At 44.1% G+C, this 21525-nt stretch overlaps 1 protein-coding gene across 1 annotated transcript in view; it reads right to left on the bottom strand.

Annotated features, from left to right (window-relative positions):
• Nucleotides 1-217: 217 nt before the first annotated feature.
• Nucleotides 218-21525, bottom strand: part of LOC139760498 (uncharacterized) — a 34266-nt gene continuing 12958 nt past the window's right edge. Inside the window, exons 3-14 of the mRNA XM_071683784.1 lie at nt 15801-17400; nt 14386-14499; nt 14052-14163; nt 12378-12524; nt 11889-12033; nt 8912-9065; nt 6689-6900; nt 5322-5501; nt 4086-4283; nt 3304-3396; nt 2207-2305; nt 218-946 (exon numbers count right to left, since the gene is read on the bottom strand). Coding sequence (XP_071539885.1) covers nt 722-946; nt 2207-2305; nt 3304-3396; nt 4086-4283; nt 5322-5501; nt 6689-6900; nt 8912-9065; nt 11889-12033; nt 12378-12524; nt 14052-14163; nt 14386-14499; nt 15801-17283 — 3162 coding nt within the window. The 5' untranslated portion in view covers nt 17284-17400 and the 3' untranslated portion in view covers nt 218-721. The remainder of the gene's footprint in view (nt 947-2206; nt 2306-3303; nt 3397-4085; nt 4284-5321; nt 5502-6688; nt 6901-8911; nt 9066-11888; nt 12034-12377; nt 12525-14051; nt 14164-14385; nt 14500-15800; nt 17401-21525) is intronic.

The following is a 21525-nucleotide window of genomic DNA, read 5'->3' as shown; positions in this document are numbered from 1 at the left end:
GAGTCATTATTCGAGCAGATATTCCAATAAGGTACTAATCATTCACTGAAGATTCATTTACACATAATCCCAGTATATATTGTTCTTCAAATATATTGATCCCTTTAAGATTTATGATAAAAAATATATACCTAGTTTATCTGTGAAAATGAAATTTGGCCTCAGTTTTGAAATTTTTATACATGTTTTTGTACAGGTCAAAGGTTTTTGTTCCTCACTTTATGTTTTGGATGTTATATATATATATATATATATATATATATATATATATATATATATATATATATATATATATATATATATATTGTCGCTGTCTCCCGCGTTAGCGAGGCAGCACAAGGAAACAGTCGAAAGAATTGCCCAACCCACCCACATACACATGTATGTACATACACGCACATATACATACCTATACATTTCAGCGTATACATATATGTACATACACAGACATATACATATACATACATACACAGACATATACATATATACGCATGTACATATTCATATTTGCTGCCTTCATCCATTCTCATCGCCACCCCGCCACACATGAAATGGCACCCCTCTCCCCCCGCGCGCGCGCGAGGTAGCGCTAGGAAGAGACAACAAAGGCCACATTTGTTCACAGGGTGATTAACAGAGCTTTAAATGAAGGTATAATTACTTTGATAACATAGCTTCATTTTTACCAACCCTTCTCTCAGGAACACTCGGTTACCCACACTTATCTCTCTTGGTTGGCCTTCTTGTCTTGGTTGTCTGGATGAACCTTGAGTGTTCCCTCCCGCACGAACCATCCGTGCAGGCACTTGGGCACAGGTCCAGGAGCCGTGAACTCCACGCGGCCCAGCTCCGTGAAGGTGGAGGCGTCCAGGATCACCATGCACACCTGCTGGTCTAGTCCCTTAGCCCGTAGCAGAGCCGACAGGATCACGCCCTCGTCCTCACGCTGTCCGAGATAGGAAAGAGGAAGGAGTTCAGCTAGGAGTCTGGTCAGGTCATAGCCTCCTAGACTTGATATCATAGTTTCGTTCGAAGCTAGATATGGTGAAGACATGTATCTAACGAATAAGATGGAGGTTTTCCTGAAATTTTTAACTTTGAGAGACTTTTCTGGCTGTCACATAGTTAATTCTGGAACATCATATTATTTTACGAGACAGAGCATGCCATAAATTCTATATTCTCTACCAGAAATAAGATGTAAAATGGGATATTCATATTGTTAAACACTAAAGTTTGAACACTGGGGGGAGGAAAATCCTTGCCAAGAGTCATCCCACGTTTTTTGGAATGCATAGTGAAGATGGACAGCTTGACACCCAGCTGTTCCTATACGCATCGCTCACTGAGAGAGTCATTTTCTATGGTTAATGGTTATCGTGTCGTACGTTGGGTTCCGACGAGTACAAACACGTAATCTTCACTCAGATAGCGGGAAAACTGACAAGATAACGTACAAAGGTTTGGAACGGCTCTACGGATTATAACCTAGGCTCATATCACAAGCGTACATAAGCTCGCATAAAGGGAAAGCAGGTATTCAAATCTTCAGTTGTTCTGTCTATTTCTTCCTCTTCCTGTTGCAGATGTTGGTACATTCTAAGACTGTTTTTGGTTTGATAATCGACAGTAGATTATTTTATACTATGTACGATGATTTTATGAAAGACATATCCAGCACTGACATCTGAAATGAACGTCGCTTCCCTGCTCTGATAATTCTTCTAGTAATAAACTTAAGTATTACAAATTATATGACAGATAATGTTTGGATACGCACCTCAGATACCCTACAGGAAAAAATGAGTGATTACAAACTCTTCAAGAAATTCCATTCAGTCAGCTTCTGTTTCAACGTAAACAGTTTGCATTTAACACCATCTTCAAAAGGGAATGTCTTCTGATGTGCGACTCCTTAGTTCCCTCCTCCCTATCCTTTTTTTCCTGATCTGAGTGTTGTGCCTGAGCCTCCTGCCCAACTTCCTGACCCGAATGTTGTCCCTGAGACTCATGCCTATCCTCCTCTTGATCCGAGTGTGGTGACTGAGCCTTCTCCCTGTTCTTCTCTTGACCTGAGTATGGTACCTGAGCCTTTCCCCCATCCTGGTACCTGAGCTTACCCCCCTCCCACCTAAACCTCTCCTGACCCGAATTTAGCACCTGAGCCTCCCCCCCGTCTATCCTTCCCCTGACCCGAGTGTGGTACCTGAGCACACGGCGACGGGACGAAGACTGGCTCTGAAGGGTAGACGTTGTCCTCACTCCATTCCATGTGCGTCTTGTTCACCACGTCCACCTTCACCAGCTGCAGACGGAGAGGAATTTAGCGTATTTTGCATAGTGTGTGTGTGTGTGTGTGTGTGTGTGTGTGTGTGTGTGTGAGAGAGAGAGAGAGAGAGAGAGAGAGAGAGAGAGAGAGAGAGAGAGAGAGAGAGAGAGAGACCCTGCTCTAAACGGTTGACAGTTTTTACCCGAATGATGGTTTCCATAAGTTTTCCTACTACAGACGTTAACTATTTGGACGGTAACTTCTGGGCAGTGACTTGTTACGTTTTTCGAATGTCGGCGTTGCATTGGCAACCTTCCATTCGTTTGGAAATTTCCCCGTAGCAAGTGACTTGATGGAAACAACATTCAAGGACAAAGTGTCAGGAAAAGTGAGAGATGGAAGGATGGAGTGGAAAAGGCTTTGAGCCATCGGGGTTTGAATATGTCGGACGGTGTGAGGCGTGTATGGGAAAGACCACATTAGAGCGCTGTGGTAACAAGGGCGATGTGTTCTTTATAGATTGAACTAGGGCAATGTCATGAGCGATTAGGGAAAACCAAGGAAAGGCGTGTGGGACTGGGCTGAAGATAGTGTTGCTCTGGTTTCGATGCATTACATAGGACAAAGTGAACTTGAACAAATTAGGCCGTTCTCCGTCTTTTCCTTGTTGCTACCTCACTAAAGCGGGAAACGGCGAACAAATATGAAAGAAGTAAGTGTCCAAAAAAAAAGCAAAGGAATACTAGAAACTAGTGCACACGACGGCATGTTCATGTGCACATTATCATATGATTCTTCATTCACTCCAGATGTGTTCCAAATAGACATTCATATTTCAGTACTACTTTCTCATCAATTGTGTTTCAGACATCAAAACTATAGGGCACATACAATTTGCTAGATAAATGCATTATTGGATAATAATAATGGCTCATTCACTGTTCTCACTTCATTTATTCATTTATGTACTCATTGAACATTATCACCGTATTAAGTAATTTATCTGAATAATTTTCAAACACTGTTTTACCTACCGTGCCGGGATTTGGGTGATCCACGTCACTGCAGATGGCGTAGAAGTATCGGTAGAAGCGACCGTTGTACTCGTCATAGTGGATCCTGGGCACCTGTCAGGCAAAACGTGTTACACATCTTTTGGATTTGGACAGTTTTTTTTTCAAGTCAAATTTTGACCTCAAGGCAGAGATTAACCGGATTTTTTTTTTAATCTAGATATTTTCTTTGGGTGAAATCTTAAAGATGAACCACGGGTTAGTTTTTAGCTATGCAGATCCTTGCTTATCAAGGCCCAGTACTACAACGTGAGGAACAGATCAGTTAGGTGATGGATTTCTTTCTTACCAACAACTAGAGCGGTTACCAAGTATGAATAAAACAAATTCGATTCCCGTGTTTTGTGTGTCTGAAGAACTTGGATGGTCCGTCACCTAACATTTTCATTTAGATATGTGGGTTGATGTAATTGAGGTTATAGAGAACACTGACTAGACATCCTGTATGAAAGTGACTATTTTCCTAAATGTTATATTATGTTGATCCTTTACCCTCAGAACCTTAAGAACTGAAAATATGAACATAGTCAGTCTGTGAAGACATAGACATTCCTTGAGTTATGTAAACTCCATCATCCAAATTAATTTCTACATTTCTCATCTCATGAACCGTAGAAAGAACGACTGTGTGATATATTTCTCTCTTGTGAAATCATCAGAGAAACAATGTCAACCATCTTATAGTATGAGAAACCTGACGTAAAGAAGGATGCATTTGTACACAGTGGCTCAAGATGCCTCACCTCACAGCCGATATTGGCAAGCATTTCTGGGACGATATAGACAACGTTCTTCTTGACCCAGCGAGCGTGGCACTGGGTGCCAGGGAGGGTAATGAGGTTGGTGTGTCTGCCAGCGTCTTTGTTGGGCAGAAGGGGCAGCACCCACCGCTTGGGCCGTCCCCGGAACATCTGGGCGTACGTTGGGTCGTAGGCAGCGTTCTGCATGTAATAGACAATGAGGTATGGGGGGAAAAAATCAGATTTTTTGCTTTCTCATGTTCTAATGTAGATGATGTGAAGACCTGAAACAAAGATATGTGGGTATATTATGTTGGCGGTAGATTTGTACATGATGATATTCATAGTGACTTTCTCCCTATCTCATGTTAGCTGGAGGTAACACTTATCAGTCAAATGATCTTTATATTTTATAAAGGGAATCTAACTCCGAGTATAAGGTGGCTTTGTAGACAGCTTCTTGTTAATACGGAATCAATCATATATTGAAGTGTTATGATTATACTGAGTGACTGTAACTGGGATTTTGATTGTGTCCTGTATTGTATCTCTCTCTCTCTCTCTCTCTCTCTCTCTCTCTCTCTCTCTCTCTCTCTCTCTCTCTCTCCTCTCCCTCCCTCCCTCCCTCCCTCCCTCCCTCCCTCCCCCCCCCTCTCTCTCTCTCTCTCTCTCTCTGATGCAGTCGACAATACACGGACAGAGATATGTCTTATCTGTGGCCGTCTCGGTTGAGAGTTTGAAAAATGAAGACATTGAGGAAAAAGAATTCAGAAAAAAAATCATCCTGAGCTCTCATGTGTTTGTAGGCCTGGCTTTCAAAGGTAATAATAAAAGGAAATGAGAAAAAAAGGAAGAGAAATCCAAATTTTCGTTGTTGGAGAAAAGGAGGAGATATAACTACCAGTCCTCGTGTGGTTGATCTCCACTCAAAAACTGTGGGAAGCAGCAACGGCCGCGTGTCTTAGGCCGAGGCCTTAGTGAATGGGACAAATGAACAAAACTTTTGGGAGTTGTGGCCTAAATGATACCTGTAGAACAGAGAAAGGGTAAGAACGGTAGGAACGTCACAAATAGAATACATCATCTTGAATATGAATGGATCAGGTCTACCTAATGATCCCCATTATTACAAGTACATCAACAGTGAAAATAATACATCCTCCTTATTTGCTGATAAATACAATGGACACAGTGGATTAGTCCGTACTAGATCTGAAGTGACTGAACCTCTGGCCTCACCTTGAGTGCCTCGACATACATGCAGTGGAGCATCTCAGCGTTCTTGTAGGCGGCGATGTCGAGGACGATGTGTCCTCTGTCCTCGTAGGCGTTGATGGTGTGGAGGAAGAAGAAGGTCTCCGTGACATACTGGGTGCACGTGACTGAGCCAGTGTCCCGCCTCACCACGTGGATCTTGGTCTGTGGGTCGGGTCAGGTCAGGTCATTATTACGTGTAGTGGTTTGTTATCAGCTGTCGCCACAAGGTCGTGTGACTCAAAGTTGAAAGGTGCTACTGTTTCAGCAAAGTGTAAAAATCGGATGATTTATCGTTTCCAAGTTTTTATTGAAATGTTGTGCGTAGTCTGTTGTATTTAGTGATAGATTTAGTGGTGCTGAAGACCAATTTATTTACAAAATCTCAGGTTTAACTCGTTCTGTCTTAAAATTCATAATGTTTTGAAATGAAGCAACTTCCTGTGTGAAAAAAAAATGTTACACAGCTTCAGCGTGGTGTAAGGAAGATACGTCATCAATACATGTTATCACATTACCCTTAAGAAGGACCTCATAAGAGTAAAGCTATCCAAATTTAAGGCAGGTCATAGATCGAATGACTTTCTTAGTCCATATAGACATGGACATGAGTGAAATAAACAGCCAAGAGGCTCAAAGGAACACAAAGGCATTCAAACAGCAACCGATCTTTCGATCCTTCCGATCCAGTTTGTGGTATCAGAAACCACATCTGTGGTCAGCTTGACTAAAGTAGATACAGATAGAATGAGTAAGGTTTCAACAGCCGTCTGTTTGTCTGTCGCACTTGCGTCGCCTCCCTCAGCAGTCCAGCTGGTGCAGATGGTCTTTCTCAGACACATCGATCACACCAGGTCGCGTGGTCAAACATGGAACATCCGAAGCAGTACTCCAGACATATGTGAGAGAAACTGTATATGCTAATTTAGTTTCGAGGTTAATGAATTGGTCGTCGTATCCTTAACTTATGAAGAAGAATAGATAAGAACATAGTGGAGGTTGCCTAGCAAGAAAAGAAAAGGATGGAAATTGAAGACGTGTATGCCGAAAACTCCTGGAGAGTATGAGGAAGGCAAATGGTGTAGGATATGAATGTAGTTGGAAAAAAAGGAATAATATAATATTCAACACAGCTTCTTGGGCAGCCAAAGTCAAACGATCTATTTCTTGCTGAGGTAAGAACAACCCAGTTCTGCATACAGATGTATATATATATATACATATGTAGATGTCAATTGTGATAAAAAAAAAGAAAAGAAAACAGGTTTTGCATGAATAATGTTATCCCGTGTAAAAAGTCTTTCAGTATTTGAAACACTATGGAATTTTTCATTGTCATTCATTCGTCTCACCTCCTTTTCCCACCACTGAAGGGCATCGATAAGGGCCTCCTGCTTCAGTATGACCTTAATAATCTTGGTGACGGAGACGACGAGGGGCTGCTCAATGATGATCCAGTAGTTGTCTGTCATGGCGAAGGAGTGCATGTAGCAGGGGTTGAGGAACCAGCGGGCGTTCACCGACCCCACTACCTGGGCCTGGTCGAAGGGGCTCTTCACCTTGCCTAGCATGGGTAGTAACGTTACGGTGTTATCAAAGATTTAGAACTTGTGTAATGTCGAACTCAAACATAGAATTAACACGCCTGATGTTATGACCTTTCCATTGTGTAACTTTATATAATCTTGTGTGATTTTCTGTTCTTGCGACCACAGTGAGTGTCTGTGAAGTCGTTCATTATCCGCGTGCTGTAGAAAAAGGGTTTCTGGTTCTACTCTAAAAGATGAATTTGTAGAAACCATGTTCTTATATATGGGTGAGGAATGGGATGTATTTAGGGAAACAGTAATGACATGTCCAAACGATGCATGTGGCATAAGGAAGGTGGGAGGTGGCCACATTAGAAAAGGTAGTGAGTGGAGGGATGAAGAAAAAAAGGTTCTGGGAGCGATGAAGAATGTTTGGAAAGAGAGAACGTTATCTGGGAGAGCAAATATGGGTATGTTTGAAGGAATAGTAGTTCCAACAATATTATATGGTTGCGAGACGTTTGGCCTATAGATAGGGTTGTACGGAGGAGGATGGATATATTGGAAATGATATGATTGATGACAGTATGTTGTGTGAGGTGGTTTGATCGAGTAAGTAATGAAAGGGTAAGAGAGATGTGTGGAAATAAAAAGAATGTGGTTGAGAGAGCAGAAGAGGGTGTGTTAAAATGGTTTGGGCATATGGAGAGAATGAGTGAAGAAAGGTTGACAAAGAGGGTGTATGTATCAGAGGTGGAGGGAACAAGGAGAAGCGGTAGACCGAATTGGAGGTAGAACTGTGGAGTGAAAAAGATTTTAGGTGGTCGGGGCCTGAACATATAGGAGGATGAAAGGCGTGCAAGGAATAGAGTGAATTGGAACGATGTTGTATACCGGGGTCGACGTGCTGTCAATGGACTGAATCAGAGCATATGAAGCGTCTGGGGTAAACCATGGAAAGGTCTGTGGGTCCTGGATGTAGATAGGGAGCTGTGGTTTCGGTGCATTACACCTCACACCACATTTTGTCCTCAAACATCTCATTTCCAGTACATCCACCCTCCGCACAACTCCATCTATAGCCCACGCCTCGCAACCATATAACATTGTTGGAACCACTATTCCTTCAAACATACCCATTTTTGCTTTCCAAGATAACGTTCTCGACTTCCACACATTCTTCAATGCTCCCAGAACTTTCGCCCCCTCCCCCACCAATGATTCACTTCCGCTTCCATGGCTCCATCCGCTGCCAAATCCACTCCCAGATATCTACAACACTTCACTTCCTCCAGTTTTTCTCCATTCAAACTTACCTCCCAATTGACTTGACCCTCAACCCTACTGTACCTAATAACCTTCCTCTTATTCACAGTTACTCTCAGCTTATATATATATATATATATATATATATATATATATATATATATATATATATGTATATGTGTGTGTGTGTGTGTGTGTGTGTGTGTGTGTTTTCCACAAATAGATCGTTTTCTTGGAAAGGACGACATATGATTTTTGATATTGCTTTCAGATTTAGGATACATATTTTAGAGTATATACTTTGGTGTGATTGTAAAGGTGAAAAAATAAGATATTCCCATACGTAAGGATCTTGGATACAGTGCTTCACTTAACTGCGGAAGGATATGAGGGGCGTTGTATCATTTACGTATGTAAGGCTCTGGGGTTACAACAGTGTTTCTCTTCCGAACATAAGGTTCTAGGGTATTGTGTATCACTTGCATCAGCGAGGGTTTAGGGTATACTATTCCTCGTACATACGTATGGTTCTGGTGTAGTGTTACACGTACATACTCAAGGCTCTGGTGTACAGTTCTCCCATCAAAGTTTTAGGGTACAGCATTCTACTCTCTTATGGTTCCGGGGTATAACAGTTCACTATCGCAAGATACTGGGGTATAACAATGCACTTACGCAAGGTTCTGGAGTACAACATTCAACCTCAGGTTCTCAAATATATCATTCCACTTACGGTATAGTGTGGAGCTCAGTCACGTTAGTTTCTGCTTCAGAACTGACCTTTGGAATCTGTTTTGGTGTTGGGGAACTTGCAGATGTGATACTTTGGTCCTAGGGGTCCCACCCCCTGGCCGATGTTGTACACAGTGCCGTCCTTGTCGATGTGTGGGTGAGCCGTGTGCGTGAGCACTGCGATGTAGTTGGTCAGATCCACCTGCAGGAGAGGCGTGAGGTTGAAGCACACAGTGTACACATTGGGACATTAGGGACAGATAATGAATACCATGTTGAATACTTTATCCTTATGCACTGCCTATCTGTATAGCAAGTGATTATATATTATATATATATATATATATATATATATATATATATATATATATATATATATATATATATATATATATATATATATATTCCCTGGTTCAATCCATTGACAGCACGTCGACCCCGTTATACCACATCGTTCCAATTCACTGTTATTCCTTGCACGCCTTTCACCCTCCTGCATGTTCAGGCCCCGATCACTCAAAATCTTTTTCACTCCATCTTTCCACCTCCAATTTGGTCCCCACTTCTTCTCGTTCCCTCCACCTCTGACACATATATCCTCTTTGTCAGTCTTTTCTCACTCATTCTCTCCATGTGACCAAACCATTTCAAAACACCCTCTTCTGCTCTCTCAACCACGCTCTTTTTGTTACCACACATCTCTCTTACCCTTTTATTACTTACTCGATCAAACCACCTCACACCACATATTGTCCTCAAACATCTCATTTCCAGCACATCCACCCTCCTCCGCACAATTCTATCTATAGCCCACGCCTCGCAACCATATAACATTGTTGGAACCACTATTCCTTCAAACATACCCATTTTTGCTTTCCAAAATAACGTTCTCGACTTCCGCACATTTTTCAACGTTCCCAGAACTTTCGCCCCCACTCCCCCACCCTATGATTCAAAAGTGGTACAGGATGTGCGGATCAGGTGTTTGCTTTGAAGAATGTATGTGAGAAATACTTAGAAAAGCAAATGGATTTGTATGTAGCATTTATATATCTGGAGAAGGCATATGATAGAGTTGATAGAGATGCTCTGTGGAAGGTGTTAAGAATATATGGTGCAGGAGGTAAGTTGTATGAAGTAGTGAAAAGTTTTTATCGAGGATGTAAGGCATGTGTACGAGTAGAAAGAGAGGAAAGTGATTGGTTCTCAGTGAATGTTGATTTGCGGCAGGGGTGCGTGATGTCTTAATGGTTGTTTAATTTGTTTATGGATGGGGTTGTTAGGGAAGTGAATGCAAGAGTTTTGGAAAGAGGGGCAAGTATGCAGTCTGTTGTGGACAAGAGAGCTTGGGAAGTGAGTCACTTGTTGTTCGCTGATGATACAGCGCTGGTGGCTGATTCGGGTGAGAAACTGCAGAAGCTGGTGACTGAGTTTGGTAAAGTGTGTGAAAGAAGAAAGCTGAGAGTAAATGTGAATAAGATAAAGGTTATTAGGTACAGTAGGGTTGAGGGTCAAGTCAATTGGGAGGTAAGTTTGAATGGAGAAAAACTGGGGGAAGTGATGTGTTTTAGATATCTAGGAGTGGATTTGGCAGCGGATGGAACCTTGGAAGCGGAAGTGAATCATAGGGTGGGGGAGGGGGCGAAAATCCTAGGAGCATTGAAGAATGTGTGGAAGTCGAGAACATTATCTCGGAAAGCAAAAATGGGTATGTTTGTAGGAGTAGTGGTTCCAACAATGTTGTATGGTTGCGAGGCCTGGGCTATGGATAGAGTTGTGCGCAGGAGGGTGGATGTGCTGGAAATGAGATGTTTGAGGACAATGTGTGGTGTGAGGTGGTTTGATCGAGTAAGTAATGTAAGGGTAAGAGAGATGTGTGGAAATAAAAAGAGCGTGGTTGAGAGAGCAGAAGAGGGTGTCTTGAAATGGTTTGGGCACATGGAGAGAATGAGTGAGGAAAGATTGACCAAGAGGATATATGTGTCGGAGGTGGAGGGAACGAGGAGAAGAGGGAGACCAAATTGGAGGTGGAAAGATGGAGTGAAAAAGATTTTGAGTGATCGGGGCCTGAACATGCAGGAGGGTGAAAGGAGGGCAAGGAATAGAGTGAATTGGATCGATGTGGTATATTGGGGTTGACGTGCTGTCAGTGGATTGAATCAGGGCATGTGAAGCGTCTGGGGTAAACCATGGAAAGTTGTGTGGGGCCTGGATGTGGAAAGGGAGCCGTGGTTCGGGCATTATTGCATGACAGCTGGAGACTGAGTGTGAACGAATGGGGCTTTTGTTATCTTTTCCTAGCGCTACCTCGCACACATGAGGGGGGAGGGGGATGGTATTCCATGTGTGGCGAGGTGGCGATGGGAATGAATAAAGGCAGACAGTGTGAATTGTGTGCATGGGTATATATGTATGTGTCTGTGTGTGTATATATATGTGTACATTGAGATGTATAGGTATGTATATTTGCGTGTGTGGACGTGTGTGTATATACATGTGTATGGGGGTGGGTTGGGCCATTTCCTTTTTTCTGTTTCCTTGCGCTACCTCGCAAATGCGGGAGACAGCGACAAAGCAAAAAAAAAAAAATATATATATATATATATATATATATATATATATATATATATATATATATATATATATATATATATATATACTTTGACTTCTGTAGTGATAAGGAATACGTTGGGATACATTAACTTCGATTCAACATGAAGATTTAGTAGTTAGAAATGTAACTTTCTGAAAATCTGAACAATGTCACATTAATCTTGTTATCTAGGGAGATTGTTAAGGATCTCTGATACCCTCCTTTATGTAGCTGCTCTGTGCAGTCTAGGGTATGCAGGTAGGGCGAGGAGAAATAGTTTCGCATGATGACGATCGTAACCATGAACAGAACTGAGGATGTATACGCACTACTTCTTCATGATTGTGGAGGCGTCATTTGCACACAGAAATGTTCACAAGTGGTGAGGGTCAGTACATAATCGTGAGGTGTTGAGAGCATGAATACACTCACCCTCTCGTGGGTGTTGAGGGTGTCGGGATCGACGCGGAACATGAAGGGCGTCTCAGTAAGGGCGTAGAGGCCGTCGCTGTACGGGTAGAGGCTGATCTGAGCGTTGTCTGTGAAGTGCTCCTCGAAGCTGAACTTGCTGGCGATGCTGTGAGGAACATGAGTGCAGGTTAGGTGGCTCACCACTTTGTTGTAGATCAGAAATAAAGGTTGTTTTACGAACTCTTTAAGGTGAACTTGGGTGAGGTTGCTCAAAATGAATAGGACTGTGCAAATATAAGAACCCAGCATTTATGTTATTCAGAAATGTTCACTTCTTTCATGCCAGGAGGAAATACTGTCATCTACCAGAAGATATTATCGTGTTTTGATCCTTGAAGACATATCTGAAAATCTATCTGATGCTATGCTGACATCCAGAGAGACATAGTAGCTTCAGTGTGATAGCCTACAGGAACCACATGTTGCAGAAGCAACAGCATCCCCACTCACTTCTGCAGGATGGTCTTGCAGGGGTCCGGGTGAGCTCTGGTACCGAAGTAGTTGACGACGATACGCTGGGCCTTTGTGTCCTTGAGGTAGCTACGAGTCTTCAGGAACTTGTTCTGGTAGGTCACTTTACCGTCCTTGAAGTGAAACCTGCAGAAGGGAAGAGCACTGTGAACCAGGGAAATAACTTTGCTGTGTAAAGGGAAATGCTGTGATCCGTTGTCAGAGAGGCTTAAGACACTTGACACTCCTCTGGCGTGTGGATGAAAGATGAAAGTCTTTTACTGCTACTCTGATATCAAGTACAAATATGATATGACAGTGATGGGTTGGGTAAGATAATGATTTTTTTTTCTTATTTTAGCAAACTCAACCCTGAAATACTTGAATCAGTGCGTTCCTGAAAAGAAAGTCGGTTCAGCAATTCGGGCTCGACTGTAGACCTTCATAGCCAAGAAAATGATACCACATACAGACCAAACAGACAATATAACTCTGCGTTGTAAAGTCTTCGTGTAAATGTAAAGACAGGTATTATACCCATTATCATCGGATCGTACAACATGAACCTCTACAAGTGCACAAGATCCGATTATGATCAATAAGGATCGCCATTATGTCACGCAACTTTATTGAAGCATCACCGTTATATGGCTGTAGACCGTCGGTTTGAATCATCGCCAGAGAGGGTTTACCAGTCGCTCTGGGGTCAAGTAATCAGCTGGACCCACGTGACTGACCCGCACCATTTTGTTGTTGTTGTTGTTGTTGTTGTTGTTGTTGAAAACCGAAGAAGAATTGAAGAGGTGGGATAACGTGAAGGTAAAGTTGTGGGAAAGGAGAGTGGGAGAGAGACAGCTGGTGGGCAGTCCACCAACTGTTCTGTCTTTAGAGTGCAAGGGTATCTTTGTGGCAAATCTTAGTGCTTTGTTTTGGATTTTCTGAAGTGATTAAAGTTGTGTATTGCTGAGTGTGACAGTAGGTAATGTGCAACCTGTTCCTTTGCCTCTTAACACTCTCAAGAAAATATCGTTAAGTGTCCTGGGTAAATATACTACTGACATCATAGTGAGCGAGTTACTCTTAGAACATAAAACTCTCCCTTTGTACCACACTGGCAGCAGTCCTACTGTACTAGGAAAATCTCCCATATGGCATCCCAGCTGTACCATACCCCTCATGAGCGACAATCCATCTGTACAGTGCCCCTCGTGAGAGACAATTACCCATCTGTGCGAGACCCGTTGTGAGAGACGACCCACCTGTACAGTACAACTCGTGAGAGACGATCCGTCTGTGTGGTACCCCTTGTGAGGGACACCTTCCATAAGCATCAGCCATTGTGTGCAGCAGCTCATCTGTGCAGTACCTCTCGTGTCAGGCAGCCCACCTATGCCACACTTATCGTCTTAATCACCCCATCTGTGCAATATTCCCTGTGTGAAGCAGCCCAACTATGCCACACTCCTGTTGTGAACAGGCCACCTGTGCCACATTCCTGGTATGAAGGAGCCTACCTGTGCTATACTCGTGGTATGAAGGAGCCTACCTGTGCCATACTCGTGGTATGAAGGAGCCCACCTGTGTCATACTCTTGGTGTGAAGGGGCCCACCTGTGTCATACTCGTGGTATGAAGGCGCCTACCTTTGCCACATTCCTCGTGTCAAGCAGCTCACCTGTGCAGCAGAGCCGAGCCGTCAAAGAGGTGATTGTACTGTTCCTCGCCCACCTGGATACGACCGGGACCATTGCGTATCAAAGCACCACGTAGCCACCGGGGGATGACACCTGAACGACGGTATACATACACTCCTTAATCTGGTTGCCATCAGTAAAGGACATGTTAAGCTACAGTACCCATGACGGACTCTGACGTTACCATCATGTGACAGAATACCAGGATCAGGAAGATCAAAGCTTCCATCATCATAAGGACTAAGATATTTAGATTATTCAAACACAAGGGGACTGGGTAAGAAAAATAGATGAGGTCTAGTTTGCCTTACTGACCTATCTGGATTCCGGAGATAGGCTGGGTGACCTCGTGTGTGCAGGAGCGGATCCAGATGGTGGCGTCGCAGTTGGGGTAGTAGTTGATCAGTCCATACTCCGGCTTAGTTGGGTCTGGCGGGTGAGGTCGCCAAGTCGTACACGTTCATCCAAATGGGAAACACGTGAGTCATGTCAGTTTAAGGGTATTGGTTACAGAACTCAAACTGGGATGGTCTGAATGTGTGTGTGTGTGTGTGTGTGTGTGTGTGTGTGTGTGTCTGTGTGGATGTTGTCCTACATGACATGCAGTGGCAGGAGGAGAGGAACAGGACACGTTTTCATGGTTTCTTACACATTGTCCAGGTCCACTCCACAGTAGTTTCATATCTACTACTCAAATTCCCGCTCAGCTCCAAATTCAGACTTAGCTTTTCCATTCATTAAAGGCATTAGTACTCTTCTCACTTACACTTCTAGAATGTATTCCTCTTCCGTGCATATATTCCTCTCTCTCCTTCCATCGAATGCTACTGTATTATCGACCAAACCTCTCCAACTTTGACAAACATTATCCTTTTTCGCGAGCATTCTTCCAGACTCATGTGATATTCTCTCACGACAGCACATACCTCTCCTCTACACCTAATTGCCTTCTACTACGGTAATTTTATTTTCTTTATACCCTCATTCCTTTTCTTTTCATTCATAAGCACCACCTTTTTAACATTTGATATTTACGAAATTTGTATTCAGCCCTCCATTCGTCACGGTATTCTAGCAGATTTAGCTTTTCCTTCAAACGCTCATTTTTTTCTCGACTGACTGTTTAAAATCTTAATTCCACCATACTTGTGGCCTTTAATAATGTACACCTTGCAATGGTTATGATTCTCTCAAAAATTCTCACATAATTTCTTTACGATATCAAGTTTCCAATCTGTCTTTCTTTTTGTTTTTTACCCTCCAAATTTTATCATTCACGCTTCTAGTTTTGTACCAACTACAGTTAAAGACTGTGCTACATATTGGTGCTATATGGTCTGGCAAGCTGCTTCACAACCCTCTCTTAGACCGCACACTGTGTACCGTGCTTACCATATCATTTCTCACCAGAAAGAGATCAGTCATACTCCTGTCTACCTTGTATTCTTTTTGAAGCTATTTGAACACACCTTGAGCTTGGATACAATGTTTAGGTTGGGTTGGGTGCAAATTCGACCGGGTTATTTCCTATTTCACATTTCCTTTGATGAAAGTTATTCACGTCATAGGACTTTTTTGAATGCAAAAAGCCATGAATTACCCTGGTTGATGTTTTCCCCAAATGATATTGATGATATACTGAAAAAGTTATCCTCAGAATGAGAACAAAGTTATTGCGTTGAATATGTCACTATGCCATTCCCATAGATTTAACACCACCATCGCCTTACCTTCTGACGTCTCCTCGGCGTCCTCCATGTATCGTGTCTTCTTCATGGGCTGGTAAATCCTGGGTCCTGGCGAGCCCTGGGGTGTGAAATACTCTGAGTCTGCGTCCTCGCCTTCGTCACAGACGGTAGTTGAGGTTCTTCGTTGTGCATGTGGAGTGAAACTAATTGGGTGTGAGCATCTCTGGCAAAGGAATGGCCCGAAAATCTTCTGGTCACCGAACGGTGAGGATCTTCTGTGGTCGTCCATCAGGTACTTGAGTTTCCGGGGGTCAATCGAACTCGGGGGTGCTGAGTTTCTGCTGTGGTATCGTGAGCCAACTGGGCGTGACGTGTAGCCACAGATGTTGCTGTTCTGTAGTGGAGGTGATGGTGCTTTGTTTTCCTTCATGGGGTCGTTGTCTCTGTAGGGATATTCATACGCGCTCTTAGGACGTCTGTTTACCGAGTAAGGTTCAAAGTTGGTCGTGCCATTACTGCAGTTGTCTAGATCCGAGCTAAGGCGACTGTATTTAGAAGTTTGATTTCTTATCTTTCTTTCCAGCGCATGTCTTAGTTCGGAGATCTCGGCGCTACGTCTTTTCATGAGTTCTATCTGTGAGGACGGCCAGGATGTGTTCATGTCGACATTGACACGCCTTTTATTACGCATTTTGACTGTTGTTCTGTATGGTGCATGGTCCTGGTTGGTAGTGTTCGGTATCATCTCCATTCTGTCACCATTCATGCCAAGCATCTCTACACCAGAAGTACTTGACGTAGTACTTCGGGGAGAAAAATTTCGATAGTCAGATGGTGGACTCTGGTTAAAATTCGTATAGTCAGATGGTGGACTCTGGTTAAAATTCCTATAGTCAGATGGTGGACTCTGGTTAAAATTTCGATAGTCAGATGGTGGACTCTGGTTAAAGTTTCGATAGTCAGATGGTGGACTCTGGTTCTCTCGTAAATAGTTCGAATATTCGAACGAATTTCGTGGACTAAACCTGTTCTCATTCTTCGTGGATTCGTACATGTCTCTGATGTTGTCAGTTACTGTCTCAGACAGTGACTTGGCCAGTCTAACATTACTGTGTTGCTGGCCTCTTGTGCTGAAGGATCCTGATGCACCAGGTCTGTCATTGCAGTTCCCGTTACATGGACCCTCAGACAGCTGGACCTCTGGGTTCGGCATTCCCGACGCTGTCTCGTGTTTCAGTGGGTTGGAGAAGTTTTTCCAAGAGCCTCTCTCCGATCCGCTGAACCTGCACTTATGACGGCCTGGCATGTATGTGTCGGCTTGAACCTCACCATTTTCGTATTCCAAGAGTCTGACATTATCCCTGTTATCGTTTACGTAACTCGCTTGTCTGTTACTGAATGTCGAACGTCGGAAGTGGAAAAAGTCATGTGTGGACGGCGGGGGGCCACCAAGATGGGTGTTACCCTCAGCATCCATGGAAAACGGGGAGGAACTCGGGTGTCCGTCGTCACTGTAACTCTTCATAAGTGGGATCCCAAGTGGTGCAGTGTCGGCGCGACGTCATCAAGGATCACCAGCGGGTGGGCCGGGTACACCGAGACTGGCTCCACTCTAGAGAGAGACACACTTGCCCGCCCTCGTCTGCAAGGAAGAAGAAATGTTATTATATCTATGACCCGCCAGGTTTGAGGTTTAAGAATCTCAGTTACGTTTCTTAGCCTGTTAGGGTCCTGGCTGAAGACTTGCCAGTAAGTGTACTCATGCAATCATTTAAGTGATAATGTGCAGAGCCAAGTGCTCAACTTCTAACACTATTGTGTCATAGTGTCATTAACATGATTGCATTCGTGCGGGGAAAGCACTTTCCCAGATATATGTACAGGGTATTCCGACATTTGATTATAAATGATTTGATGCGATATATTTTGATATAATGAGTTTCAGCTTATGTTCGACATGTGGGCGGAAGTTTCAGTCAAATAATTTCCTGCGAGGGTCAGCGTTGTTGCATTTGTGAGTATGGCAGGAATACAGCCTATTGCATTGTGACCTTGGGAAACTGCAGTAGGTTCGTAGAATACAGGAGTTACTACTGTAACGTCCAGTGACAATGTATGAATTATTTGTGACAAGGAAACAGAACACAGGCCTTAAGAGTATCGTAGGCAAACAATTTTGGAAACTAGTCTCAAGGAGGAAAATCATTTAGCATCCACCGACCTTGTAATCTAGCCTCAAAACATCATTTAAGAGTCCTGAATAGCCATAGAAGCTCCAGTGCTTGGCTTATAAGCTTAAATTCTATTATCCAATCAAAACATCATCTGATGATGTCTACTGATCTAGGTCACCATCTTCCACAAATCTCTCACCACTGACCGTGGACACCATCTTTCAACAGTTAGCTAGCAGTGTTACTGACCACGGACAGCAGCCTCCGAACATCAGTGATAAGATTGAGGAACAGTAGGTCCAACACTATGCAAGTAGGTGTGCTACCGTCTTATGTAAGTGAGGAAAAAAAGAAAGTAATGGCAATCGTACCTGTACGAGTTAACACTGTAGTGGTGATCTGGCGTCCAGATGTTCCACTTTCTCATATGATTCCTTCCGGATGAGGCTACAAGTACGTGCACAGAGGCGTCATCGATATACCGACTACGTAAGAGAAGAGGAAGTGTCCTCTACATGAAGAGGATGTCCCTAATAAGTGAACCAGCTGGCTTTTCCTAGTCATGTCAGTGGCAGCAGCGGCAGCCAGGAACAGTTGTTGGTATTTACAATGTGGTATTCAGTAGGTCAGGTCAGCAGCACATTGCTGTGAACCGCTGCAACTCGATCACTTAGTACGAAGCTCATAAGCCTGTCACGAGCAGGTTCTGGACTAATAACCTCTCACATGCTCATAAATTCAACAACTTACTGATATCCCACACCTGCCATTTTAGCACGTGCCTAAAACCTGCAGAATTATGACAGATTTATGTTTTGAACATATGTAATGCAAAAATACCAGAAGATTGTCCTCCACTCTGAAAATCCAGAATACCTTAGTTGAGCAGAACTGGCGCGCCATCGTTTTACGTGTTGAGGACCATAGCACACGGGAGTCACCTGCAGGTTACGCATCACCAACATTTACTGTTTCGCAAGTGTTCGATCGCACGTCGAGGGTTCATGAGGTGTGTGCACATGAATATGTGTACCCTAGACTAGACAAGCGTTCGGAATACAAGCAGCACATTATACGTCTTCAGATCACGTGTATGTTGTGGCGGCGATGGTGGTGGTTGGTGGTGGGGGCAGGCAGACCAGACGAGGGAAAGCCTATTATGTGGACAGTCTGTCCTTCGCGGGCAGCTCCGCCACTGCCGGTTCACCAACTTCATGCATAGCTGGCAGACAAACCCTGCGGGGATTACCGATACGCCTGCCCACAGCGGGACTAACACTACTGGCTCAAGCTTTGCTAATGAGCTTATATAAGCTTAGGCCAGATGACTCTGTTCGTCGAGTTAAATCCGTAGCACCCTTTCTCAAAACGTCAACTGCAGGAACTATATTCTAGCAACACAAAGGTTGGAAATTGTGTATCTTGAAGTAGATGTACACCTTGATGCTGTAGGTGTACAATCCGCGCGGGGGGAGTGTCGGTCAAGCGCACAGCCTGTCATTCTGCAGCCTGGGAGCGGGTGGAGTGCCCCGAGCGAGGGCATGCGGGCCACAGCGGGTCACGTGTCGGAGTCCTTTCCTGAGCTAGACATCTCGTGCACGTGTCCTCCCTGACACCGCCACCACAGCTGGCACCTCCATCTCCGTCACCTTCATTACTGACACTTATATACTGTCGATGCCTTCATAGCCACCACATTATCTACGGTCGCTTTCACAGTCGCCACCTTCAGTGCTGCCACTCACCCTGTGGCCACCGTTTGTGGTGTTACCTCTGCCGCTAACCTACTTGCCTCACTGCTTCCACCATCACTGCCACCACCTTATTCCCTGACACAGGGAGGTCAGCGAGGATGTGTACATTATGGTCTAGTTCGTCTTCCAGGTACGGGAGTAGGATTACAAGGGGCGAGCGGCAAGCTCAAGTGTAGAAAGCGGGTTGAACGAATAGAATTATCGACTCACGGTAGAGGCACTGATACTGGAAAGTTTTGTAGCTTATGTCTGTCAGAATAGTGACGTTCATAAAACTGACTCTGAACAGCAGGCAGGGAGTGCCTGGCTGTACAATACGAAAGCTATAGTGTCGAGACGCCAGCGAAGCTATCATTGGGATGACTAACATACCAGGTCATGGTGTAGGTCAAGAGTCAGGTCTGGTAGCAGTGGATGAGGGTTTGCTCTGGGGTCATGAACTTCTTTACTGACCTCAGGGTCAGTAAGAGAAGTTACAACCTCAGGGTCAGTAGGAGAAGTTACAGGGTCAGTGTGAGGTCAGAATGAGAGGCCAGTGTGGGGTCGGGGTGAGAGGTCACCAGGAGCTCAGAGTATGAGGTCAGGGTGAAATCTCACGGAGAGGTTAGTTGGGAGGTCAGGTGGACAGAGGTCAGCATGAGATTACACAGGAAGATCAGAGTGAAGTAGGGTGAAAGGTCCTGTTGGGGTTCTTATGAGAGGTCAGTAAACTCTCAGAATGCAGAGTCACTACAGAGTCGGACTGGGAAGGCAGTGTTTTGATCATCATTGTGGGATGTTAATTGAAGGTGTTGTACCGAGGGTTCGCAACGGGGGTAAGAAGAGAGGCCTTGGCGAGTGAGCTGAGTGTGGAGTCCGAGCTGAATGTCTTCGGCCACAACTAACTGCATGATTATAGCTTCTTGAGGAGCCTCCAGGACTGTGTGCCTTTGTGTTGCACAGCTCAGTCGTGCAGGACATGATTCCTTGAGGCGTTTATGATCTGAAAGGAGTATGCTGACCAATGTGGGTCACTGGGATTCTTCTTTGATTGTCTGTCATTTCCGTATGCTGGTCTAACACTGGCTGGAATAACTTAGGTTGGGTAGATAACCATGTGGATGTCCACTACACTGTGTTTTTATAAGATTCCATCAACCGACGGACTTAATTAAAACCCTTGTAGATAGCCAGTAGATTTATACCAAGAGTACGAATCTTGTTAAACGCTCAAGCGTGCCATGACTTGACACCTGTATGATTTTTGACGGAAGATTGTGAAGTGTTCACCTGCAACGCTAAAGAGGAGTCTTCATTTCCAGCGTGACTTATCTTTCGTTACGGATGCGAATTCCCACCAGACCCTGATCTGTAGGTTAACACCACATCCGTAATCTCATATTTATGTGGACATTGATGGAAAAACTGAAGGGACCATCAGAGATTTTATGAGTATAAAGTTTTCAATATGCGTTACAAAAGTAACATTTTTTTGGGGGGAGGAGGGGGGAAGGGGGGTTAAATGTCGTCCCGGTCACGTCCTCAGAAGCGACGGATCGATCCTCTTTGCTGCGGGCGGTAGATTTACGCTTCTCGCTAGCTGGCCTACGTGCAGGTGGTGTATGGGATGACAGTATCCCGTGAGAGGGGCAGATTAGCTGACCGGAGGCCCACTTCCGGCTTAGCACACTCTGTATTGGCCGTTGTTTAGCTCGTATAGTTCTGTAGTACTACGACAGCGTAGTTCTTGAGAGACGCTTTGCTATACTCCATTATGCTTCGTGGTACTGGTGCAAATATTGTTTCTAAAGTGCTCCAATCCGTGCCACACAGCCTCCTCCCTCCTCCCCAGCTACCTTA

The sequence above is a fragment of the Panulirus ornatus genome, chromosome 37, assembly GCF_036320965.1.
Source record: "Panulirus ornatus isolate Po-2019 chromosome 37, ASM3632096v1, whole genome shotgun sequence".
Lineage (NCBI taxonomy): Eukaryota > Metazoa > Arthropoda > Malacostraca > Decapoda > Palinuridae > Panulirus > Panulirus ornatus.
Note: the sequence above shows the minus strand (reverse complement) of the source record. Positions and strands in the feature narration are given on the sequence as shown.